We start from the raw sequence: 25,679 nt of genomic DNA on the forward strand, positions 1-25,679 counted from the left end.
CGACGAACCTGGCGGCGTCGAGTCTCGCGCGGCCGCCGGTGCACAATCGTCGCAAACGGGACGCTGATTCAGGCGACTTCAGAAGAGACAAAAGGCACCCCGAGCCCGGCCCTTGGTCTCGGGCGCGTGCGAACGAAAAAAAAAAAGAAAAATCCAGACTGACTGGGCCAAGCAGACGACAGTCTGTGTGCCGTTCCGGGCGCTGTGTATAGGTGAATTTAGACACCTTGAAAACGTCGAGCGTCTCAGATTCGCCCGCCAAAAGCGGCAGAAAGCCCGAGACGAGCAAACTGGCCACGCATTCTTATCGCGGCACAAGCGTTCGGTGACTGCGATGCCGTCGACGCGGAGCAATTTCGAGGGTCCCGAGTGTCTTCATCCGGATGAATAACACCGCCCGCGAGCAGTATGGTACGTAGGAGTAGGAGAAGACCCGGTGGCTGTACGTACGCTTGTCCGGGCATGCGGCGCGATCAGGGTGATGGCGAATCAACCGGCAAGCGACTTGCAAGTGATATCTTATGTAGGGAAGTCGACGTTGCTTGGAGCTCAAGGAACTTTGGCACGTGGGACGACCAACATCTTCGTTGCCGATGGTGACCACACGCGAAGGTACCCGCTATCGAATTGATTGATTGATTGATTGATTGATTGATTGATTTGCCATGTGTAACGTCCCAAAGCACCATTGGGCTATGAGAGACGCCAGCGTGCAAGGCTCCGGATTATTTATTTATTTTGGAATGCTGCCGATCGCACAAGATATGACATATAATGTTTGACTTCCTGGGATTCTTCAGCGTGCACATATATCCGAGCGGCCCAAGAACATTTGTTGCATTTTGCCGTCGTCGAAACGGCACCGACGAGGACGTTAATGGAACCTGTGACGTCGTGTAAGGAGCAGAACGCCACGACCTCTGCGGCACCGCGGCGGGCCCGCTGTCCTAATAACGGTACGGCAAGATGAACAGCAGCAACTCGGCTTGAATTCGTATGGTTTGACTGAGAAAGCTAAACGTTCTGGCATTTCATGGCACCTTAGCGGTCACCTGTGTTGTCGTTATGGCGCAGGCTGGGTTCGATAAGAGAATTGAATCGAATCAAATTATAGGCTTTAACGTGCTGGTTTCACGAGCTTTGATGTGTTTAATGTGAGAAAAACTGTACTGCAGCACCTTCTGAATATACTTTTGACACACTGTAGCTGTTTAGCGATGCAAAGAAAAGCTCAAACTACACAAGCGTTTTTGCATTACGCTACGATCGGAACGGTGCCATCGTATCCGGGAATCGAACCTGCGGACCTTTGCTTAACAGCACAACAGTCACTGAACCACAACAGCCGTGAAATCGGACATGCGCTTCCCTAGCCGTGAAACGCCATCGACCTTACACGCGTACGCGTGCTCTCCTGAACGCGTACGTAAGAATTGAATGAATGAATGAATGAATGAATGAAATAATGAATGAATGAATGAATGAATGACCCAACATGATGCACCAACTGGCAAAAATAAACGATTCTGGATGAGTCCGCATAACTGAACGACTGCTTGCGAATGATAATCATGCACGGGAAGTAGCGTGACAACAGAAAACTTCTATTCGCCGTATAGTCTTATTTTGTCTTTCGCGATACCGACGATTACCTTTAGCGTAAGACACCAACCCACGGGCGCAAGAAGAGCAACAGTAGCTGCATTAAATGCTCCTAAAAGAAAGAAAGAAAACCTCGTCGCGGATTCCACTCATCCCGGATGAAGGAAACACGGTGCCTCTCGTGCAGCTGCTCTCGTAAACGTGTTTTCGCGCATTGCCTCTTCAAGAACACGCTCAATCAAAGCGCGGCGGCCGCGGCACCACCGCCGACTGCGCCAAGAAAAAGAGTCCGTCCGCTCACAGACATGGCGACGACGCATTCAAGCTCTCCAAAGCCGACCAATGGGAGGACGGCGATATCGCGGCGCTCGACCAATGGAGAACGTCGCCGGTCTCGGGGCCCCGTGAGCCGTGAGGGGCCATACTCTGCTCGAGTGCTCAAAAGAGCCAAAGATTGTGACTCCGGGGCCAACGACGCGCGCGCGTGCCGAGGAAGAGTTGCGGGAGAGGGCGGGCGGGGGGGGGGGGGGACGAAAAAAAGCGTGATCATCTTGAAAGTGTCTGGCTGCTGCCGCCGCCGCCGCCGCTGCTAGCTGCGCCGCCGTGGCGGCCTACGCAATTACTGACGTCCTCTGGCGCGATAAATAATGTCAGCCCCAGCCGCGGCTTGGTAGTCCTCGCTGCAGGTTGTTAAGACACGCAGTGTGAAGGGAGCCCCGCTGGGAGTCGCGCGCGTGCCAGAAGGGAGGAAAAAAAAATATCGTTTTATTTTGTTACGGTACGGTTGGTGGGGTGGTGGTGGACGACGACGGCGACGGCCTGTGTGTGTGCTTGCCGCGCGCAGGCGTCGACGACGAGCCCGGCCATGGGATGGACTAAGCGGCACCGCGCCCCCCGGCCATCCAAGAAGGAGTTACTCGTCTTGTCACTGCTGCCACTCCTCCTGCTGGTGGCGACCGCGAACGCCTACGAAGTAAGGCCTCCGCTTTCCGCTCCCCTTTCTTTTTTATCGTTTTGCTGAGTGTGAGGCGCTTTTTAGAAGGGTTGAAATCCGGGACCGTTGGTACATAGTACATAAAAGACAAGAAGAGAGGTTCGCATCACAACGAGTGGACGTTGTGGTGTGAACCTCTCTTCTTGTCTTTTGTCTTTTGCAACTGGTTTTTTTTCCTGCAACTGGGAGGCGCTCACTGTCGTAAACCATAGGTGCGCAGTTCCCCGTATGAGCCGCCCTGCTTTGGAGCAGGTGTCATCGTTCTGGTACTCCGTGATTAACAGCATTGTGTTGCGCACAGAGGATGCTGGAATAGCGACTCAGTGGTTTTGAACAAAGGTGTAGAGAAGAGAAGATCAGCTCTTATCGCTTCGGATTTACAAAGTCGTTCGTACTCAAACACGCTTTCTTAGAGCAGCCTCGAACCGATCGTCACTGCGGACGGAAAGATAACGATCGAAGGTACCATTTGATAAGCAATAGTCATAGCGCGCGGAAGGGCTTGTGAGTTTAAGCTCTCAACTTTTGACCGAGACAGCAACGTAAAAATAAGGGGCGCAGACTAATCAGCTCTGCATATGAACCTTACGTTGCTGTTATTGGGCGCCAAACCTACCTTCATAGTTTTGTGCAGGCGCTTCAGATCTGCACCGAACGCCATTGACGTATGAGCACGTTGGCACATCAAAACCGCTTGAGAAGTATTTTCTTTGTCGCGGTCATGAAGACCTTGGGTAATGATTAAATAATGTACCGTTCAGTGCGCGTTCCTGTGACGTTACTAAGCATCTATGATAGAAATATGTGGAGAACTTAACGACACACAAAGAAAGTGCAACCGATGGCAATGACTGCCGTTGTTATGTGACGAAAGCTAAGCCTGAAATGACACTGAATTTCAGTAGCGTCGCTGGGCGCCCACACTTGACGTCGTAATGCATGAAGTTTGCATCTATGTACAAAAAAAAAAGAAAGAAAGGAAGATCACCTGTGGATTGCGCTTTTGAGTGGTTATGCACGATAATGTTTCGGCGTCGTTGGTCAATGACTAAATTTATGCGGCATGTCAGAAAAGCGTGCGGTCAACAGACTCTATTGTCTGCAGTATGAGGTTATGGTGTTTTACAGCTTTGCATTGCCAGTAAGCAAAGCCACAACATTGCGCTCTGAGCTCTGAATGGCAATCCACTTTTTTCTGTCACTGAATCCTTCTGACGTTTGACGACCAACAAAGGGTGAGATCTTGCTGTAGACACATCTATTGTCCCGCCATTGAGACTACTCTCGCAGTGTTCTATTCATATAAATATGTGCAGATTCTAAAGCAGTGCAGAAGACGAGGGTGTGCCCATCGAAATAAACTACAAGAGGCCGTCATTTATGCTTAAGAAACAGATATTAGGAAGATGAATAGCTATTGACAGCCGCACAAAACCATTGTCATTTGGTGGTTGAGCATTGGACTGTAGGAGTATTGCGAGTGAAACATTGTCATTTGGGTCGCAATAATACTCCTTACCAGCAACTACTCCTTTGTAGTACTCCTTGTATCAGATTTACTCCCTTGCTTCCCTTGTATACTCTCTTGCATGGCACTTGTGATTGGACAACATTCACAAAGAAAGAATTGCACCATTTGGGTTTTATCACGCCCTCCACTAATAATCATCATCTATATTGCGTGCATTTCTTTTTTTCAAAGCCATGCTCCCGCTACTTTCAGGTCACGGACGGCATGCGAATAATGCCGCGCCATAGCGTTCCTGACAGGAAGCTAGCGACGGCAGAGCGTTAAGGAAGTTTATACGCATGATTGATGACGAATATTGTTGAGTCTATAGAATCCCCAAAGAGTTAACATTTATTTAGAATGTATCCTGACATTGACAATAGGCGAGTTTGTTATACTGCCGTCATTCTGTTCCGGGCAAATCAGACGCGAATAAAGCAGATCAGCCATGTTGGTTAAGCACTTGCGTATCTGCACTTGCGTATCTGCACTTGCGTATCTGAAGCACGCATTCAACAACCTAACAGACGTCAAAGAGCACATTCTCTTTTAGCTTCTATTTTTATTTGTTTGCTTTCTTCGCCTCGGTGGTGTCGTATGGCGTAACGAACGTGAAGACACTTGACAGTTAAAATGAAGATCCCGAAAGCTACGCTGACGTACGCTGTCAACACGAGAAAAAAAAATAGCGGCCGCGACTGGCATTTCGCGCACTGACTTTTTCTTTTCGCGTCCACCTACATCACAGTGTGAGCGGTTCTCAATTAAGTATGCAGATTGCACGCGTTACTACAACACTTTGCCTCGGATCTACTAACCGCGACATTTCTGTTCAAATAGGTCGAAGAGAACAAAATATCTTTCTGTGGCGAGCACCTTACTGATTGACAATTGAGAAAAAAAGAAGGGGATGTGATCCTAAACTTTTTTGACTTAGCCAGCTGACCAGAACATTTTGTAAGTGGTCATTTTTCGAACTCATACGCCTTTCGCTAGGTACGGGTTCCGTAAACCATAGGATCTGTGGGTAACCTATGGGTTCCATATGGTTCCATTGACGTTTCGCAACTCCGACGGGCTCCAAGTCGAAGGTCAGCTGAACCTTCTGCATTCTGAATGAACGTTTCGGAACCCAAACGGTTTTCATAAGAACCAAGAGCTTCCACATGGGTTAGTATCATGGAAACCAAGGATACCGAAACGTCAATTCAGAATGCCAATGGTTTTGTTCACTTTTAACTTGGGACCCACGTAGGTTCCGAAACGGCAATAAAATTTTCACTTGCTCACTGACTAGAACCATTCGCGTTTTATAGCGTGCTGCCTGACCATATGAGTCTACGTCAACTTCTTGACCATGGTTGACATGTATCCATATTACGTCAGGTAGAGTGTGAAATCGAGCTGCTGATAGAAGCACGATTTCTACTTAGACCCTCAGTTGTCGATGAACACTGGAGAGTCGCGACGTTAAAGAAATGGTCAAACTGCCGCTTATACGACTACGGGATTTCTTAGCAAAAACTTTATAATGTACGTTTGTAAACGGCACCTGCTCGAGGGTCGAAAGCGGGCAAAGTTGTAGTTCTTGGATGCACTGCATGTTATAATTTCATATCTTGTTTCTGTAAACTGCAATTACTTGGTCAATCTTATTCGCCTCAAAATTTTAACAAGTATACGACTTGAAGAATTTCAACATCCATTGCTTACGCTGGCAAGTCTGGAAAAGAAGTAAAATCAAGATCTTAAACTGGAGCTTCTTTAAAAAAAAGGAAAAGATTTGATAATCTATATATAACTTAGTTCTTCCGCAAACGATTTTTACTATAAAAGATACATTAAATGCAGTATATTTAGCCGAATCGATCCAGAGGATACCTGGAGAGAAAACCTCAACATTTCTCATTTCGTTTAACAAATCTTTTCGAACAAAAAATTAAAGCAGAAAGTCCTCTTGAGCACTCCTAATCCTTCAACTGGCGCGTGTAGCTACTGACGTGCCCATGTTCAACGTCTCTTCCATATTCGCCCCTCGTTTTATGCGATGTTATCGGATGATCACGAATAACTGACTATCCCCAATTTCCGCTGTAGTAGAGATATAAATGAACACTCGACTAGTGCTCAAACACCGTGAGTGGTTACGCGTATCGTACGTGCTGTCAAAAAACCTTACAAGGGCCTGGTAGCGTAACTGTAGCTGTCAGCTGACCACGCTCCGTGTTATATGTGCGATGCAACATGTGATGTGAAGCTCCGAAAAAAAAAAAGAAGGAACTATTCTTCTCGGTTTGCGGCGAGTCAAAGCTATCACCCCTTTGAGGGCTCGTTCATGTTATGCAAAATTTAATTACTTTCAATCTCGTTACGAGACTCGCCTAGTATTTGGGCTGTGCAGGCCGGGACTTTAAAGCTGATAGCTTTTCAGAAGGAAGACAGCGTCCTTACTCACTGCATTAAGATCAGTCCTTACTTCGAGGTCTATACCGATTTCCCTCGTTGAAATGCATGCGAAACGCAGAAATAATTTTTGTGAAACAACCGCTGCACAAATTTTAATGACATGGGTTGCATTTAAGAGAGAAAAAAACTCAACTCTACCGAGTGAATAAAGGAAACGAAATTTCGAATTGAGGCCGCTTATCTTCTTTTTTTTTTAATTTGGCGGAAATTGGCAACTTAGAAATTGCGAAGTTAGACGTATAGAAATCAATAACCCTCCACCAAACATATATATATATATAGTAGTTTTGTAAACTGCGCCCACTATAGAGCACCTCTGATATGCGCGATTACAGTTCGCGTGATGCTTTTTCAATGTTATAACATTTTTTTTTCTGAAGTCCTACTCAGAATTTACCTGTATAATTCAGAACTATATATAATACATCGGATTTGTCCACTTTAGATGTTCAATGCATTCAGTTCACAAACTCGTGATAACATTTTCATTACTGAGTAATAGGGTCGTAAACTAGATGCTTTAGTTATTCTTGGAATTCTGAAATTTTTGAGTTTCTCGAAGAAAACTGATCGCCTTAAGCAAAAGTCTGCTTCCTACAGTGCGACATTGTAACTTTATATTTCAAAGACGAGAAACCTCATCAAATACGGCGCCTTGGAAGCACATAAAAATGAGTTATCCCTCTCATTTTTTTAGACATGAGCGCTAAAAGCCCAGCTTCAGTTTAAAGCAACACGAAAGAGAAACACAACCTAAATTTCTACAGATGAATTAGCCTTCCAAAATAAGTTTTTATACTTTAGGATTTTGAGACCTAAAAAATAAGTGAGCCATTGCTACGCGTCAAACTTCTGCTGCAGCGTAAGCCTTACCAGTGCACCAACCTCTTGAGACGCATGATATGAAAGTTCAGAATCAAAGAAGATCAAATAGTATGGAACTTGTGAAGCAACCTTGTTCATTATACGGAATAAAAAGCGCTGCCTATTTTTAATCTTGCCGTACGTATTGCACTTCAGCCTCAATTAGGAAAGAAGTTGATGCGCGAGATTTGATTTGTGACAATGACAGCTGTGGCTAATTGACTGACTGATTCGCTTGGATGTGGTTGGACACATTTATCAAATATGTTGTCACTGGCGTGCCCACGAAGATATATTGTTATCAAATGAATGACTCAGTGAGTTGAAATGCGAACATTCCCGCAACAAAAGAGCAAGTAAACGTCGATGAATAGCCAAATAAACGTTGAAAAATAGACAACAAAATACGAGAGAATAACGGCACGTTCTACAGTTTCTTCGAATGAACACAATCAATAGAGGCACCATCAACAGAAGTTCGAGAGTAATTACCAAAAATATTATCTATGCATGCAAAGAAATCAACAGCTTAAATTAAAGGTATGCGCACGCATACAAAAGTTGTATTCAGCGCAGGTGTCAAAGCCCATCGTCAAACAATGGTACATAAGCCACTTACTAATGGGAACATGCGACTGATTGAATTGCACTTGCACTGCCTATAGTTCCTCGGGGCAAACACCTGGTCAAGTGGTTTCTTAGCAGCTTCTTGCGCCTAATTGTCCCAGCACTTTACTATTTTTGGTTTCGACTTTATGAAGATAAAAAGTGCCGAATAAAGTCAAATTGAGGTTGAAAAGAATTCAGCATCGAAGCCATTGAATTACCGCACTGGGAAGGCAGAGCTCCTCGGGCCCACAGCACAGTTTTTTTTTAGCGAGCACTTGTCTCGTTGGAGTTGCAGCAGAAGAAAGCGACCACAGTCTAAAAGCAAGAGTGCAGCAGCAGCTGTTCTTGCGGCAACGCTCCAGTCACAGCAACATTAAAAGATGATTTGCAAGGGCCTCAACACGCTGCACTTATTAAACCAGCAGTCACGACTTGTCGCTAGTGACGTCTTGACATTGGCCGGAATCGACACGCCTGACAACTCGCTCTACAACAATAACAACAACAACAAGGAATCGAAATGATAAACGGTAAGCGCAATCACAAAGGAAGCAGAGAGCGTGTTACACAGTCCACGCAAAATAGTACCGAAATTTATGCGCTCTAAAAGCCTTAATAACATTATTAAATGAAAGTGATATGTATGTATGCACTTAGCGTGTCTTCATTTGAGTTATTTGTTTTGTATCATTCGGTTGGCTGCATTGAGCGACTTTTGTTTAATTGCAGATAATGCGGAAAGCGCTGTTTTGTTGACATATTCTTCAGAATTAATTTTGTAGATCTTCATCTTTAAGGATGTCTGCGATATGTGCTTTAATGCCAGGACGGTCTCACCTCATATTCTGATTCCTTCATTAGTGAAGTGTTTATTGCTTGTGGAGAAGTCAGAGACGCAACATATATAGTTTCTAAAATTTCTAATTTAATCCAAGTAAATCGCTCGCTATAGCGTAATTCCGCGCGTCTGCTCATATAGTATGTGCTGTATGGAATCCTCAACTCAAAGTTAGTATAGTACCTAAATTGCAAGGTGCTGGGGCACATAGGAGACAATCAAATAAATGAAGACCCAAGCCTAAGAGCTACTTCCGAAATCTTCGATTTTCACGAGGGTTTAATCGAAAGCACGTTGCAAACTTGAGTTTTCTCTAGCATGCACAAATTATTAAGCATATTTATCTATTTACTTAGCATACCTTACAGGCTCATTGAAATGCATTGAGTAAGGGGGGCTAGCATCTTATACAACGCAAAAAAATCAACCCAAAAAGAAAGAAAGAGAACATGTAGAAGGAAAAACAAAAGTACGGTGGAACATTCTTATGCAATATCAGGAGTGCAGCGCCTGCAGGTTATTAATGTTTCGGACCTAAATTACTGATTTTAAAAATAAGTGTGAATGAAACGGGATAGCCTCGCAGGAACAGCGGCACTGAATGACAACAGTTATGTTGCCTGATCTAGGTGTGCAGCCTACACTTCTTTCTTTGAATTCTAGAGATCAAAGAGGTACAGGAGGAGCTACTGAGTTGTTCATGTGAGCTCAACCGATTCTGACGTTTGAGAGACACGCGACGGAAAAGAAAAGCAGGGAGGATTAGCCAGAAGAGAAAATCCGGTTTTCTACCCTGCATTGAGGGACGGAATCGGCGTAAGGATGAAAAATAAACAGATGAGAGTGAGAGAGACGGAGTGAGAGAGAGAAAGAGTGAGAGAGAGAGAGACCAAGATGCCCTTTTCTTCAAATGCAAGGACTGTGCCGAGTTTGGTTGCGAAGTTCTATATCGATCAAATGTATCATCCCACCAAACATCATGATTCATTCATTTACCAGTTTAATTACCATTGTGCAGAAGTCGGCGACATATTGCATTTGATGCCATTGTCAATCAATCAATCAATCAATCAATCAATCAATCAATCAATCAATCGTTCCACGCAGAAGGGGCAACATAACAAACATAATTACTAGACGCCGCCATAATAGCAGAAACATACACGACAAAAATTTATCACTGAAATCCCTAATATGCTCCCTCTCACCAAAAGAAGATACGCTAACGGGCCGAGACTTAGAATCATTATTCGTTTCAGGAAAAAAGAACTTTCTCTCAAGAGGTGCGACTAAATTGCGGATTAGTTTGACGTCCCGAGTCTGCACATTTGGCTATGAAGGATGCCGTATAGTCGAGGTATCCTCACTAATTTCTACAACATGGGGTTCTTTAGCGTATGCACACAAACCACGGTACAGGTGCGTTTTTCGCATTTCGTGCCCATCGACAGGCGGCCGCCGCGGCTGGCATTCGAACCCGCAACCTCGTGCACGGCAGCACAGCACGACGACAGTCACCGAGCCACCGAGGTGAATTCAAATGCTGAAGCTAGCGACCTGTCTCGATTTAGTATTCCTTGTCACAAATAACTCGACAGAGTCAGACAACTTCAGCTTAAAATCACCCACAAACTGTTGTCCAGAAACGAGGACCTACGAAATATTCCCCGAATTTCTAACGTTTTATTCATATTCATTTTAAACAAATGCGATAGCTAAACTTAACGCAACGCTGCATTTTTATGACACGAAAACGGCATGACTTAGTAGAGATGGTCTTGCACGGAATGATGTCATTACACGAAAACAGCAGTGGCGTGGGGGTTGGGATCACAAACAGTGCCTTTGAAACGGCTCCAAACGTCTCCTGACTTACACGAGAATCTAAGCGACGGCGTCGTAGCTAGGGAGTCCTCCTGCTTAGCACGAGGTCACACGGTTCGATGCCAGTTCGTGGAGGCCACCTTTCGATGAAAGCGGAATGCCAAGACGCTCGTGTATAGAAATTTAGGTGCACGTTAAAGATCTCCAAGTGGTCAAAATCAACCCTTAGCCTCCCCACAACGGAGTTCCTCGTAGCACCACGTGTTAGCTTGCGATATTGAGCCCCATAATCTGGTTTTATCTAATTTACCTTATAAGAGATAGATAGATAGATAGATAGATAGATAGATAGATAGATAGATAGATAGATAGATAGATAGATAGATAGATAGATAGATAGATAGATAGATAGATAGATAGATAGATAGATAGATAGATAGATAGATAGATAGATAGATAGATAGATAGATAGATAGATAGATAGATAGATAGATAGATAGATAGATAGATAGATAGATAGATAGATAGATAGATAGATAGATAGATAGATAGATAGATAGATAGGAGGAGGAGGAGGATCGCGTTGAGCCTCACTCGCGCCCCCTATGAAATCAGCAGGATTTCGGTTCTTCCGCTTGACGTCATAGGTTAAAACTGCGTAGAACTTCGGTTATCTCTGGAGGTATCGTTCAGAAGTCAGGGAGGGGATTCGCGTGCCTGAAATTCACATGCTTGCTATATTCTCGCATTGAATTATTATGAATCCTCGGTAATTCTTCGAAATTGCGACTTTGAAGTTCAGGCAACCCTCATGTAAGCACGACGACGAAACAGCCGCAGCCGCATTACGTCACCCACGGCACTGATCGCGCTGAAGATTTCGTCGATAAACCCTTAACGGTAGAATGAGAGAGTGAGAAAGAGAGAAGGGATACCAGGCTGAGCCCGTTTGGCTACCCTGCACCGGGGAAAGGTTATGAAAGACGAGACGAAAAAATACACAGCGCGCATGCGCACACATGCCCAAACGCTCGCCGTCCGTCCGCGTTTTCAGTTTTGTTTGTTTGCGTGCATGCGAGATGTTTCTGGTAATACGTGATCTACCAGCCACAAAACAGCCAGCGCTGGCCTCTTATCATATATCCTCCGTTTCCGATCTCTTTTTGTTCGCCATCTATTAAATTCTGCGGTTTTACGTAAATGCTGAAAACCGCGTTGTGATTATGAGGCACGCCGTGTAGTAAAGAACTGCGGATTAATGTTGACCTCCTGGGGGTCTTCAACGTGCACCCAGTGCACAGTACGCAGGCGTTTTTTCCGTTGCGCCCCCATTGAAACGCTGTCGGGATCGAGGTTGTGGGCTCGAACTCAGCAGCGCTAATCCATAGCCACTGCTCCAGCACGGCGGTTAAAACCTACAGTTCATGTACGACCGCACAGACGTCCGAAATGGTATCCCATTTCTTTCGGCCCCCTGTAATGTCATTTCTAAGAGTGGCTCCAATGAAAGTGAGCGCCAGCTGCTTGTCGTCTCATCAAAGCACACTTCCGCAGGCGTCAGTGGTTCAGTGCTCCTCTAAACTGGTGATGAGTCTGCTTGCTCTTGTAGTTTGAAGCTACGAGAGCGTCAACTACACGTGTGTAATACAATTTTCTTGGAGATAAAGAAACACTCGTGCCACAGACAACTAGAAGAACAAAGTTTTAAACCCATTAAATACATCCGAGATATACACCAGTTCCTAGCGCTATATATTACGTGCATTAGACATGGTGCAGCCATCCTTTTTTGCATTTGTGAAGAAGGGACCAATACGGTTCTCGAAACGTCATAACCTTTGCCTGTACTGAGTGATTATATATAGCCAAGAATGTTTATGCCCCTCGCCAGACGACGTTTCCTCGATCCCTGCACTGTGTGTATTACAGTATGATACTCCACCTGGTTTCGCCCTGTCATTTGATTAATTCACGCCAACACTGAGCTGTAGTACTTTCGTAATAACCGACTAGATGGAGGGGCTGATCGCTACAAATACGCTGAATTATTTAGTCCCATCGCCGCATACATGCCGGGAAAGAAGCCCACAAAGTTCGCATAGTCAGTGCCTCGCCATGGCAGGAACGGTAAAGCGTTGTCAGAGACACAGGTACCGCCCATCACGGAGGACAGACATAACTTATGAGGGAGCATGACGTCAGCCAGTCAACCTTCGCAAGGCAGCCTGCTCTCTGCGTTCATTGGCCAAATTCGCTCATCGCGCGTTGAACCCTGGGAACAGCACGCCGTATACGCTGCTTGGTTCGTGGTAGGTTTTAGTACCGCTGGCCACCGGAGTTGCCGCCGCTTTCTCCAGCCCGTGTGGCTCGCTTTCTGCTCACCGGATTTCATGTCTCTAGTTCTCATCCTCGATATTTGAAAACTCAGTGGTTCCCTTGCAGCGACTATCAGCGCGATACAACTTCCGTACGGCTCAGCAAACAAGCAGACGACGAACCCAGCGCAGCCACATGGGTTGCAATCACGCGCTTGGGTGCCCATTTGCCATCATTCCTCCTTTTAATTTTTTTTTTATGGCTAGGCTTCAGGTTCTTCATGTGACGCTCACCTCATGTGACGCTCACTAGTTTTTTTTTTCTCGTTTATTCACGTTTGCCGCGTTACCTAACGAGGTGTCACTTTCCCGAAGCGAACGAGTAGTCCAGAAATGCGCAAGCCGGAGGGACAGAAAACGAAAACTCAACAAGGCAACGAAGGGAAGGAAACCCGCACGGACTACCGAGTTCATTACAGCAGGCAGATACAGTGCAACTCAAGACGGGCGCATTAGAAAACGCACCACGGGACTAGCGCTATGTTATAGGCTAATCGTTCTGTAATTGAAGTTTGACGCCACTTAGTATTCTTTTCGCATTGCGTCGAGAATTTTCCCAAAGGGCAAAGAGAGTTATGGTCCCAGGAGGCGAGAACCTAGGAAAACAAATATCGCGGTTGACGAAAAAAATTTATGCTTGTCGGGATGCCGGATCCAAGGCGAGCGCTAACAACTTGCAAAACTAATACGGGATACCCAATTGCATCTCGGCAGAAAGTGAACTTGAGGCAACAAAAGGTCGATAAGAACATAACAGAAATCATATAACGCTTTTGTAAGGGATACCTGGAGGCTTCTTTTCTCTCCTTCTCTTCGTCTTCTCTTTGTACTCTCACCCACTGCAAAGTAGCTCTCCCGGCCTTCCCCTTTATGTCCTCTCTGTAGCGGATTACAATCTTAGACATAATTAACCGACAGAAGCAGAAACGAATGCCACTGCATCATTATTTTATATGCATTTATTTTTGTGGCATCCACTTACCGCGCTGTTTATGTCATACACTTACACGCACTTATTTTCGCAAAGAACTTTGCAGATACGATTCGTTTTTTACGCCCCCCCCCCCCCCCCCATTTTTTGGTTGGCCGCAGACGGCCATGCACCGGCCAATCACGGTAGACCACGAAATTTCAACTGATGACGGAGACGCGCAATTCATCGACAATGCCGGCAAGTCCACCGAGGCAATCAAGGAAGCTCAAGGATGCTACGGCATGAGTTGGAAACCGATAATAGTCTCGAATACCCTGATTTTGTTGACTGATTTTGAAGCAAGCCCGAAAGATGCGGCCCTTTCACCAATGCTTACGCGTTCCTGATATAGGGTGGCCGGCATTCGCAGCCACTGCGGTGATGAGGAAACAGGATGTCATATCCTGTGCCAGTGCTCGCAACACAGTGCACGAATACAATCACTCTCTCCGTCGTGGAATCGTCCTCTGTTGAAAGAAAGAATTCTACAGCGTCGACCGGACTTGTCACATCAAAAGCCCGTGCTGCGTTTTTTTTTTGTTTTTGTTTTTGACACGTGGAGTGCCTATAATGGAATTGGCCTTGCTGCCTTTCTTTAAATCTCTTTTTATACCGCTTTTACAACGCATTTCCTCCCACTCTAGTGCAGGTTATCAAACCGGGAACTCGCATCTGGTTATAACTTCGTTGCCTTTCCTCTCTAACTATGTCTTGATGAAGCAAAGCAAGGGGCGGGGCGTCGCATTGAAGTGAAATACAGTTTGATAGCCCGTTTAAGCTCATGCGTGTCTGCGCGGCAAATGCTTCATGCAGTCAAAATGGGCACATCCCACAGAAGGGCTACTTTGCTCGTATCAATGGCTGTAATGGTGACGCTATGTCGCCGGATTCACAAGGAATAGCTTGTGCTATAAAATTATTCCCGTTTGTGAAAAAAAAGGACCCATGTTGTTTAACCGCTGAAGTAAACGTGCGTCCATATAAATAAAAAAAAACTCATCTCGAAGCCCTGGATTGCATCTTTTCAGAATTATTGAGGCTAAGGAGGTAATGCTGACGTGTACAACAACACCTAATGACATTGGCCTGTGTAATGTACGAACGGGTTGCGTTACATTCCAGTTTTTAAAGAGAAGGTTTATTTGGTTTGCTTCGGCCGTCTACATTAATCAAGTATGCAAGCGCGTCGACGCTAAATGCTCGACATTTCGCGCGCGTGTGAGTGGTTGTGTGTGTAGCAGCTGATTTCCTCATGTCATTTTCGTCTATCCATTCGGAAATCAAATGTGAAAAAACCGGCATCGAATGTTGCCAGCGTGTTTAGTTTGATGTCCTCAAGGAGTATAACCATGCCGTCGTCAGGGTGGGCTGCGAAGGCCGGGGAAATCGGCATTCCGAAATAATTCCGTTACGAAGTGGGCTGTCACAAAAACGAACTCGTACTGTCACGACGGACCATCTCTGTGTGCTACATCGAGCGCGCAGTCACAAAGAATGTGCTCAAGGGCCACCTCGAGACCACTTTCATGGCACGCGGCGTCGTCGGCTATCTCGGTACGGAATTCGAAATACGTTGTAAAGGCTGCTCAGTCTTATCACCAACTACTCGAGAGAGAGTGAGATGAAAGAGAGTGAAAGACCTGTGGGTTAGCCCGTATACGAAGACACACTGGCTGCCCTGGCGAGCGGAAGGAACTAGGAAGGAGCCTTGCGCTACACCATTGAAGCCAAACGAGTCGGCCCAACGCGTGATCGTCACGGCAGAGCACGCGGTAGGCTTTAGTGCTCCCGTTCTGCAGGCAGAGCCACTGCACAGCAGTCAAAGGAGCGCCCATCGATTAAAAGCTACCGGGAACCAAATATTCTCGGCCAATACGCTGATTCCCACAGGTCACGCGTTCGGCCGACTTTTTTAGAGGGAAACAGGGAAGGGAATGGCTCCGCCGAGATTTGACTTGTCCAGGCTAGCTGAGTGACCTAACGCTCCCTTGGAGCTTATTGCCTTCTCCCGTGCTGGATACCGCATGCCGAGATAAGGTGCGGAAGAGAATAAAGTTGATAGAAAGAGAGGTGAAATTAGCTGCCTTTCTCTCATTTGCATCTCTCTCTCTCTCTCTCTCTTTATATATATATATATATATATATATATATATATATATATATATATATATATATATATATATAATATACACAGTGAATCTGTTAAAGGCCACTTTCCCCACTATCTTGTAGCCACTGTCTTCGGGATCGACCAACGTATGGGGAGTGCTTAACACCTGCAGCACCACCGCCGTGGGTCGGCCCGGTATTGCACTGTACAAGTGAGGCAATGCACCGATACAAGTGAGGCAATGCAAGCTTCGCTTGATAACTATCATTATCAGCAATGGCTCGATCGTTGTCGTCTTCTCCCACAGCTGGCTCCATTGCCGCTTGTCATTCCAGCGTAGAACAACTGTCGTCGTAATAGCGAGGCCGCGCTTACGTGGGTATGAGCCATTGTTTAAGGGGGCATGAGCCATCCATTAGACAGGTTTAGTTTAGCGTTTGCAACCGAACGTAAAAGCATTACGAAAGAAATAGCGTCGTCGTCACTGCGCATGCTCAGAAAGTTATTGGGTTTCTGCGGTTTACGTGTGCTATGATAACGTACGTTATTTGGCGAGTGTAAGAAGAAGAAGAATATAATTTATCGATAGGAAAGGCCTAGAGGTCGACCTGAGCTCATAGAGTTTCTCACTATAACACCTAGAGGGTAATCTGGCGCCACCGTCTATGGGAGTTTCTTAAGGGGGCACCGTGCCGTCATGGGAATGATGGTATATGTGTCTGCGAGGCTCGTGTTGGCTGGTGTTGTAAGAGGCTTCGTCTAAAACGTGGATATGGCTACGCAAATAACGCGTTCTCAAAGTAAAATCTTCATAAAATGTTTCCATTCATGCATATTACATCTTTACTCACCCACGATGCATGACCAAGCGAAGAAAAGCAAGAACAGACGACCAACTGTTTCAAAGCGAGCGCGAACCTTGTCGTCTGTCCTCCAACTTTAGCGGCCCACTGATACTTTTTATGTAACATGTAGTCGTACACACAATAACAAGTTCTCATAGTTAAACAAAACATGTTTTCGCGTAATAATAAAGCTAAAACAGCTTTTTACGTGGTGCTTTAGTGGAAAATGAATCAGTGTGACAGACGGAACGGTACTTGCCAAGCGTGTCTTCAAGGCGTCCTGTCTCTACGAGAACGATGCCAATCCGAATCCACAATATACCGGCATTCCCATGCATACCACAGCGCAGCAGCGCCAGATTTCCCTCTAGGTAATGTAGTGAGAAACTCTATGCCTGAGCTAGTGCGCTCTAGACTGCTACTCTACACTGGGGAAGAGGGAAGGGGAATGAAAGTATTGGGTTGGATGATGATGATAAGAGAAGTGGTGAGTGCTTACGTACAAGAGACAGTTGCCTTGCTAGAACCGCTCGTCGAGCTTGGTGTCCTGCAGAAACTTCAAGAACACTTTAGTTACACGCATTGAAGTTGCAGTGTCACGCCATGGGCCGAGGATAGCTCCCTCCGACAGTGGTTGCCTGCCAACGCTGGCTAGGAAACTTTCTAACGTCCTTCGCTCCAGCATATATGCTGGGCAATCGCAAAGTATGTGTTCCAGTGTTTCAGGTATCTGGCAGTGTTCACAATCAAGACTCAATTGACCGATGAGGTGCGCGTAGCGACGGGTGAAAGCAACGCCGAGCCGAATCCTGTGTAGCAATGACGTTTTGCTTCGTGGAAGCTTCGGGGGCAAACAGAATTTACCGTCTGGGTCGATCATATGTAGGCGTCTGTGAATGTTGTCATTGTGGGCTCTGTATGCCTTTGTAAGGTCCTGCATGAGGGCCTTTGACGAGTGTAACGTTTGTAATGTTTACGGACGCTAAGAAATAGCGTTGTCAAACATGGCGGCACATGCTTCAGCGTGAATTTTCGGGATGGCTACGCTCTCACTAGCGTTGATCGCCAGTAACTATTATAATAAGCTTTCGCTTTCGCTAAACTTACCTGAAAGGTTAGTTATGAGCGCATAGCCCGTCAATTTTCTGAGATCATTCGGTGATTGTGGAGGCTGTAGGCCTAAAGAGACGCGTCCGCATAGCCACAGCGGGATGATCGTTAATGGATTGTCTTGGATTGGATGCGTTTAGCACGAGGCACCAGGTGGTACCCTATTTTATAACGTCTTCTTTACGTTCGCGTTTCCGCACGGTAAACTAAAGGACTTGAAAGGACACGCACCGTAACGTCGCGCAAAGGTGCTTACGTTTAACGTACGTGAGGCGACAAGTCCTATTCTAAAACTGTCTATTGCATATTGAAGAATCGCAAGTGGTACTGCCGGCCGGATGCTACTAACTACGCCACCGAACAAACTCGAGACACCGAACGCAAGCGACAACGACGGACTGCGGACTCACGTACCTGAAATTGAATAGCACGAGTCTTGATGGGCACTTTCAGAAATATGCAATCGGTTCAGCGCTAATAGTAGTTGATAAAGGACAACAAGAAATAGATTGACGGTAGCGCCATACGTTATTCTGGGCGCAGGCACGCACACAGCGACCTCCGGCGGATACTGTATCCTTGAAGAGAAGGATATTAAGATTACGCTGTTCGTACTTGTGTCTTCATTTGAATTTTACCATACACGAAAGCAGCATGAAAACCACATAATCTACGCGATCAGTCATCTGTACGACACAACAACAATCAGCGGGGAGCATGGTATCGCTTGCTATCAGTCTGCAAGGGTTAGTCAAGAATCAAACGGAAATTACACATCTATCTACCTCCTCCCTTCAACTCCGATTCAGGGCAGGATATCCTGCAGTGTTTGCGGTGTCTTCTGACGTTTGGTTTCCGGAAGCAGCCTGATGAGGAAAGTGGCAGTGAACAGCACCGCGAAGTAGAACACGCTGGCAGCAGTTGGGGACACATGCGCTTGCAGTTGCGCCAGAAGGGGCCCCAAGGTAGCCCCGAGCTGCCCGAAGAAATTGGCGACAAAGAACCCTATGCCCCGCACTACGGTCGGGTACAACTCGAGCGTAAACACGTTTACGGCGATGGCTTCCCCGAGGAGCATGCTCACGATTATCTCGCCGAGGATCCATGTTAGGTGCTCTTCGTGCTCGGCCTTGAGGTTACCGTACAAAAGCAACATGCAGCAGGTCAACGGCAGTGCTAGTGTGAGCAAAATCTTGCGTGGACTAGCCAGCAAGAATATCCAGAATAGCAAAATCGAGGCAGCCCTCATTACGGCGAGGAAAAAGAGGTGCGAGGGCTCGTACGACCGCCCGCTCAGGCTCATACCGTACAAGGGCAGCAGAATGCTGAACCAAGTCCAGCAGAGCACAGCGTTTCGCTTCCACAATTCCTTGCTGGCCAAAAAAGTGAGGAAGTTCATTTTCGGCAGTGCCGCTGGGGCCCGAAAGGATGAGACTGTGAAGAACAGGCCCTCCTCGTTGACCTGGTGGTTGTTCCACGCGGCGGCGCGCCGTATCGCCTTCTCGGCCTGCTCGACATTGTTGGATACCAGAAGCCAGCTGATGGACTCGCCCACAAGGTAGAACACTGGCACGAGTGTCATCGTGAGGGAGAAAGTGACCACTTCCAGCGCCTTGTAATTCCGCGGCGGTAGGGTTAGCGTCTGAGCCAGGACGCTCGCAACGACTGTTCCGGTCATGGCCAGGCAGAAATAGCCTTCCCGGTGTTTGTCGCCCGAGTTCTCGAACATAATGACAAGCATAGAGATAGCGAGGACACTCAGCGATGCCGCCAGAAGAATCCGGGCGGCTATGAAGTTGATGAATGTCCGCGCAAGCGTAGCGCCGCCGGCGGATGCCACAGTGAGGACTGTGCAAGCGTAGACAGCGGGCAGCCGGCCAACCCTGTCCGATATCTGGCCGAAAAAGAGCACCGAGATGACGACGCCGATCCTGTTGTAGACGAAGGCGGCGGGCACGTACCAGGCGCGATCGCACACCAGGTTCCACTCGCTGACGATCGTGGTCTCGCTCGGGAGCAGGTCGAACTGCCACTCGGTGCAGGCCACTTCGACGCGCGTGCCATTGACCTCGGGCACTTCGGGTGGGTACATTGTGCACTGGCTGTACGTGCCGTCTGGCCGCAGCGGGATGTTCTCAGCCTTCCAGCGGCTGACGCTCACGTTGGCGTCGGCGGGAGGCCGGCACCAGTACGCCACAGGCAGCAGGAACGTCTGCATGGACGTGTGATGCATTACGACCAGGGCGGACGACAGGTTAGCGAAGGCCACGATGACCCACTGGAACAAGCCGCTGCCCAAGATCCTGTCCATGTCTAAAGGTGGCGAATTAGCCGTGATCGTGTAGGCATGGTGGCGCGGAACGGTCGGGCTACTGGTGTCGGGCTGCAGGTTCGATTCCTCCGACGGGGAGACCGTCTTGCGGAGCACGGAACTGTCGAGCAGGGCGAAATCATCTGGCTGGGTCTCGTCCTTCGCTCTGAAAGGGTCGAAATGCGTCGGTCATTCAATCATTCTTTGCCATATCCGATATGTGCTATTCTAAGCTCTTCGATTTGAAGCTTCGAGCTGTGTTTAAGAATGCCGTCAATATTACGTGCCGCAAGAACAACACCATCGCCACCAAAAAAAAAAAGAGGACAGGAGTAGAAAACGAACGCCGAAGCTTCGCTATCACCGCCTTAACTTAAGTAGCATATGCAGACGAAAGTATTGCGTTAGTAACGTTTGTCTCTTGTTCCTGTCACTGAAGGATGGATGAAAGACTGGGTAGTTCCAAACGCGAGATAGCACCTAATCGTGTTTTCTTGGAGGATGTGGCCCTCCACTGCATGCGTCCCCCATGCTCAACGTATCACGTGCCTGCGTACCTGGATGACTCGGTACTGGTGGCCAGGCCGATGGTCACGAGTTTCTTCTTCGGCGATTCTGGCCGAGCAGGAATCGGCTCCGTGGCTTCTGAGAAGACGATTGCCTTGGACATGCTGCTGTCACCCTGAATGTTTGTGGCGCAGACACACAGTGGAGGATTGAACGTGAATCGAATGGTTAAGAGAAACGGACAAGGAAGAGATGAATTAACAATATGGAGGTTATAACTTACGGGCATTGCCTCTTGCGGCTTGCCTACCGTGATCGTCTGCTTCTTCTTCTTCTTCGTATTGTTCCTGGTCTACAATTGTGGCCTGCCAAATTTAGCAGGAACCGTCAAGAAATATGACGTACGTCCACGTTGATGCATTGGCCAAAGAATATAATTGTAAATGCATTTGTTAGTTTTTGATTGTGGCCATATTACTAGGCAAAGCAGTTATGAGGTAGGAATCGTGGTCGACGTGTCCGTGACATAGTGAGATGGTTATACTGACCACTTTCATGGCACGCGTCGTCGTCGGCTATCTCGGTACGGAATTCGAAATAACTTGTAAAGGCTGCTCAGTCTTATCACCAACTACTCGAGAGAGAGTGAGACGAAAGAGAGTGAAAGACCCGTGGGTGAGCCCATATACGAAAACACACTGGCTGCCCTGGCGAGCGGAAGGAACTAGGAAGGAGCCTTGCGCAACACCATTGAAGCCAAACGAGTCGGCCCAACGCGTGATCGTCATGGCAGAGCGCGCGGTAGGCTTTAGTGCTCTCGTTCTGCAGGCAGAGCCACTGCCCAGCAGTCAAAGGAGCGTCCATCGATTAAAAGCTACCGGGAACCAAACATTATCGGCCAATACGCCGATTCCCAGAGGTCTAGAGTTCGGCCGTTTTTTCTCGAGGGAAACAGGGAAGGGAATGGCCGCGCCGAGAGTTATCTTGTCCAGGCTGGCTGAGTGACCTAACGGTCCCTTTGAGCTTTGAGCTCCCATGCTGGATACCGCATGCCGAGATAAGGTGCGGAAGAGAATCAAGTTGATAGAAAGAGAGGCGAAGTTATTATAAAGCGAAGGAAGGTGAATGTACGCACGCATATGTGATGCAGCCCAAGACGTGTCTTGTAACGCACAGTCCGCATGTCCTCAGGAGGTGGTGGTGGTGGTAACAACTTTATTAACAATCCGGCAAATTCGTGGCCTGGGCCTAGGCCGCCCCCGAGGAGGTCCGGAGATCCTGTCTCCTCGCCGCCTCACGGGCTTGCTGGATGGCCCATAGTTGATTTCCGAGGTTTGAGCTGCGCAACGCGGCCGTCCATCGCGCCGCAGCTTCGTCTGGGGAAACTGCATTTTCTTCGCATATAACGTCACATTCCCAGAGAATGTGTCTAAGAGTTGCGTGAGCCCTGCTGCATAGCTTGCAGTTATCATCTGAGTAGACGTCCGGATATATCCTCCTGAGATGGACGGGGTTGGGGAAGGTCTTTGTTTGTAGCTGCCGCCAGTCTACCGCTTGGGCCCTGTCGAGTTTGGGGTTAGGGGGCGGATAAACCCGCCTTGAGTTTTGATAAAATTTTGTAATATCACAGTATCTGGTCATTCTGTCCCTCTCTGTCCATGCCTCCGTTGGATTTCCAACCCCAAGAGAGGATCCTTCTTCGCGGGCGCGGAACGTGAGACCTCGCGCTACGCGGTGGACCTCCTCGTTGAGGTTGGGTACGGGGGTGTCGGGGGACGTGTGAGCCGGGAACCATATAATGTGTCGTTCCTCCGTCTCCTCGGAGGTGACATAGTTCGCGTTAGCTTTGAGTATAGCCTCAGCCTTCGGCGAAATTCTGCCTTGTGCATAGTTTCTGACCGCCGTCTGCGAGTCACTGATTACGTATCTACAACTGGGGTTAACGACGGCTAGGGCTATCGCCACCTCTTCCGCTACCTCGGGGTTTTTTACACGTATGCTACAACAACTGACCAATTGTTTCTCGGTATTGAGGACGGCCACTGCAAAAGCACGTCGATCCTCGTATTCTGCCGCGTCTACGAACAGCGCTTCCTTGTCCCTACCGAAGGCTTTGAGTAAAGCCTTGGCTCTACTCTCTCTTCGACCCTGATTGAATTCGGGGCTCATGTTCTTGGGTATATTAGCCACCTGCAGCTTTTCCCTGATCGCGCTTGGAAGGGATGTCTTGTCGCCGTGCTGCTTGTGATAACTTATCCCAAGTTTGTCCAGGATACTCCTGCCCGTTCGTGTCTTCGATAGTCTTTCGAGTTGCGAAATTTGGTGTGCTTCAATTAACTCTTCAAGCGTGTTGTGGACGCCCAGCTGTAGCAGCAGTTCCGTGCTGGTGCTGTCTGGAAGGCCCAGTGCCATCTTGTATGCTCTTCTAATGAGGGTGTTCAATTTGGCATATTCGGCCGCGTACCAGTTGTGGTAGGCGGCCACATAGGTAATGTGGCTAATAACGAAGGAGTGTATGAGTCTGACGACGTTGGCCTCCCTCATACCCTGATGTCTGTTGGTGATTCTTCTGATGAGCCTCATCGTGTTCGTGATCTTAGTCTCCAAATTCCTGACCGTTTCTCCGTTGTTGCCGTTCGATTCTATGATGAATCCGAGCACCTTAATCTGCTTCACCCTGGGTATTTGTTGTCCGTCTTTGGTGCGTATGCAAATTTCTTCGTATGCAGCATGCTGGATGTAAGCCTTGGGGGGTCTTCCCCTAAGCGTCGGGCGGTAGAGGAGGAGTTCCGATTTTTCTGGCGAGATGACGAGACCGGTTCCGACGAGGTACTCCTCCACCACCTCGACCGCGGTCTGTAATCGCTGTTCGATTTCTCCGTCGCTTCCCTCGGACACCCAGATCGTAACGTCGTCCGCGTATATTGTGTGATGCACTCCCTCGATGGCGTTGAGGCGCTCGGGGAGGCCGATCATAATGAGATTAAAGAGCATCGGCGAGATGACCGAGCCTTGCGGGGTGCCGACGCTGCCTATGTTCCTGTCTTCGGATGCGAGTTTGCCCAGCGTTAAGGAGACTTTCCTGTTTGTGAGGAAATCCTTAACATAGCTGTACGTATGGTTTCCTAGACTGAGTGCGGCAATGCTGCGTAGTATGGCTGCGTGAGCTGCATTATCGAAGGCTTTCTTGAGGTCTAATCCTAGAATGGCCCTGGTACCTCTTGTCTTGTTGTCGAGTATCTGGTGCTTGATTTGCAACATTGCATCCTGCGTGGAGAGATGAGCTCGAAATCCGAGCATGGTGTCTGGATACGCTTCCACGTCGTCCAAGTGTGCGTTGATACGGGTGAGGAAGGCGTGCTCCATCAACTTGCCGACGCACGACGTAAGGGATATTGGTCGAAGGTTGGCCAGATCTGGGGGTTTCCCTGGTTTGGGGATGAGCACCATTTTTGCTCTTTTCCACTGGTCAGGGATGCATCCTCGGGTCCAGCAATCGTTGATGTACTTGGTCAGTTCGGAGATGGTCTCGTTGTCCAAGTTACGAAGGGTCTTATTAGTTACGCCGTCCGGTCCCGGGGCCGACTTGCTGTTGAGCTTTTGTAAAGCGGCCCGGATTTCCGCCTCGCCAAAGTCTCTGTCCAGAGAGAAATTGGGATTTCCCGTGTATTCGCCGTGTTGAATAGTCGGGCTGTGCGGGGCGTATCTGTCGCAGAGGTCGGAAAGGATTTCTTCCTCGTCCTTGGTGTGTGTGTGTACTAGCTTGCGCATGGTTTCCCGATGTGTTGCCTTGGTCTTGGTCGGGTCTAGCAGGTGTCGGAGCAGGCGCCATGTGTGACCGGTGCCAATCCGTCCGTCCATCTCGTTGCAGATCTCATTCCATTGTTGTTTACTAAGAGTTTTGCAGTGTTCTTCTATTTGTTTGTTGAGTAACGCTATGCGTTTCCTCAACTTCATATTGTGTCTTTGTTTCTGCCACCTGGCTTGAAGCGATCGTTTGGCCTCCCACATGTGCACCAGGCGACTGTCGATCTTCACGACGGGAAGTTCTGGCGTCACGGTCTTTGTAACTTCATTGACGTCAGCCATCACTTGTTCGGCCCATTGTTGAATGTCTGTGATGGGCGCGTGCGTCATTCCGGCTCGATTATTGCGGAACTGGTCCCCGTCCGTCCATTTGAAGGTTTTGTTGGGTTCGACCATTAAATTCTCCGATAATTTCGTTTCGAGAATTCTGTGGTCACTACCAAGGTCTTCGAACGTGTTATTCCAACTTGCTCCTCTTGCGTTCTTCACTAATGTTAGATCGGGCGTGGTGTCTCTTGTCAGCCCTGTTCCCATTCTGGTGGGGGAGCTGGGGTCGGTGATGAGGGTCAGGCCTGTTTCCTGTATATCCTGCCATAAAGCCTTGCCTTTGGCTCTTGTATAGGCATAGCCCCACGCTCCGTGCGGGGCGTTAAAATCTCCCCCGATTAGTAGGGGATGGGAGCCCGCGATGTCGGTGGCCCTCCTAAAAAGGGTTAGAAAGCGCTGTCGTATGTGCGCTGGCTTGCTGTATAGATTGAGGATAAACGTGCTGCTTTGGCTTTTGCTTTTAGGTATAATTTCTACGAATACTTGTTCAATCTGCGCTACCTTAAGGTCGTGACGAACGACCACTAAGCCTTTCCTGACCAAAGTAGTTACCGCTTGGTTCTCCCCGGATGGGGGACCGATGGCTTGGTAACCGGGTAGTTTAGCT

The 25,679-nt window shown here is 47.8% G+C and overlaps 2 protein-coding genes across 3 annotated transcripts in view; one reads left to right on the forward strand and one right to left on the reverse strand.

Moving 5' to 3' along the window:
* Window positions 1-2,261: 2,261 nt before the first annotated feature.
* Window positions 2,262-25,679, forward strand: part of LOC139060840 (mucin-2-like) — a 125,794-nt gene continuing 102,376 nt past the window's right edge. For both annotated transcript variants that reach the window (XM_070540074.1, XM_070540075.1), the window contains exon 1: window positions 2,262-2,575. In XM_070540074.1, the coding sequence (XP_070396175.1) occupies window positions 2,468-2,575 (108 nt within the window). In that variant the 5' untranslated portion in view covers window positions 2,262-2,467. The remainder of the gene's footprint in view (window positions 2,576-25,679) is intronic.
* On the reverse strand, window positions 18,729-21,303 carry LOC139060842 (solute carrier family 22 member 7-like). Its single transcript, XM_070540078.1, has 3 exons — window positions 21,222-21,303; window positions 20,989-21,113; window positions 18,729-20,597 (listed from the first exon to the last, which is right to left on the reverse strand). The coding sequence occupies exons 1-3, from the start codon at window positions 21,225-21,227 to the stop codon at window positions 18,926-18,928; spliced, it is 1,803 nt and encodes a 600-aa protein (XP_070396179.1). The 5' UTR covers window positions 21,228-21,303; the 3' UTR covers window positions 18,729-18,925.

The sequence above is a fragment of the Dermacentor albipictus genome, chromosome 6 (genome assembly GCF_038994185.2).
Source record: "Dermacentor albipictus isolate Rhodes 1998 colony chromosome 6, USDA_Dalb.pri_finalv2, whole genome shotgun sequence".
Taxonomy (NCBI): Eukaryota; Metazoa; Arthropoda; class Arachnida; order Ixodida; family Ixodidae; genus Dermacentor; species Dermacentor albipictus.

What these genes read in the sequence shown, in the direction of transcription:
- LOC139060842 (XM_070540078.1), bottom strand. An exon ending in ACCAGTACCGAGTCATCCAG is followed by an intron (nt 20,598 to 20,988) that starts GTACGCAGGCAC and finishes CGACCCTTTCAG; the next exon opens with AGCGAAGGACGAGACCCAGC.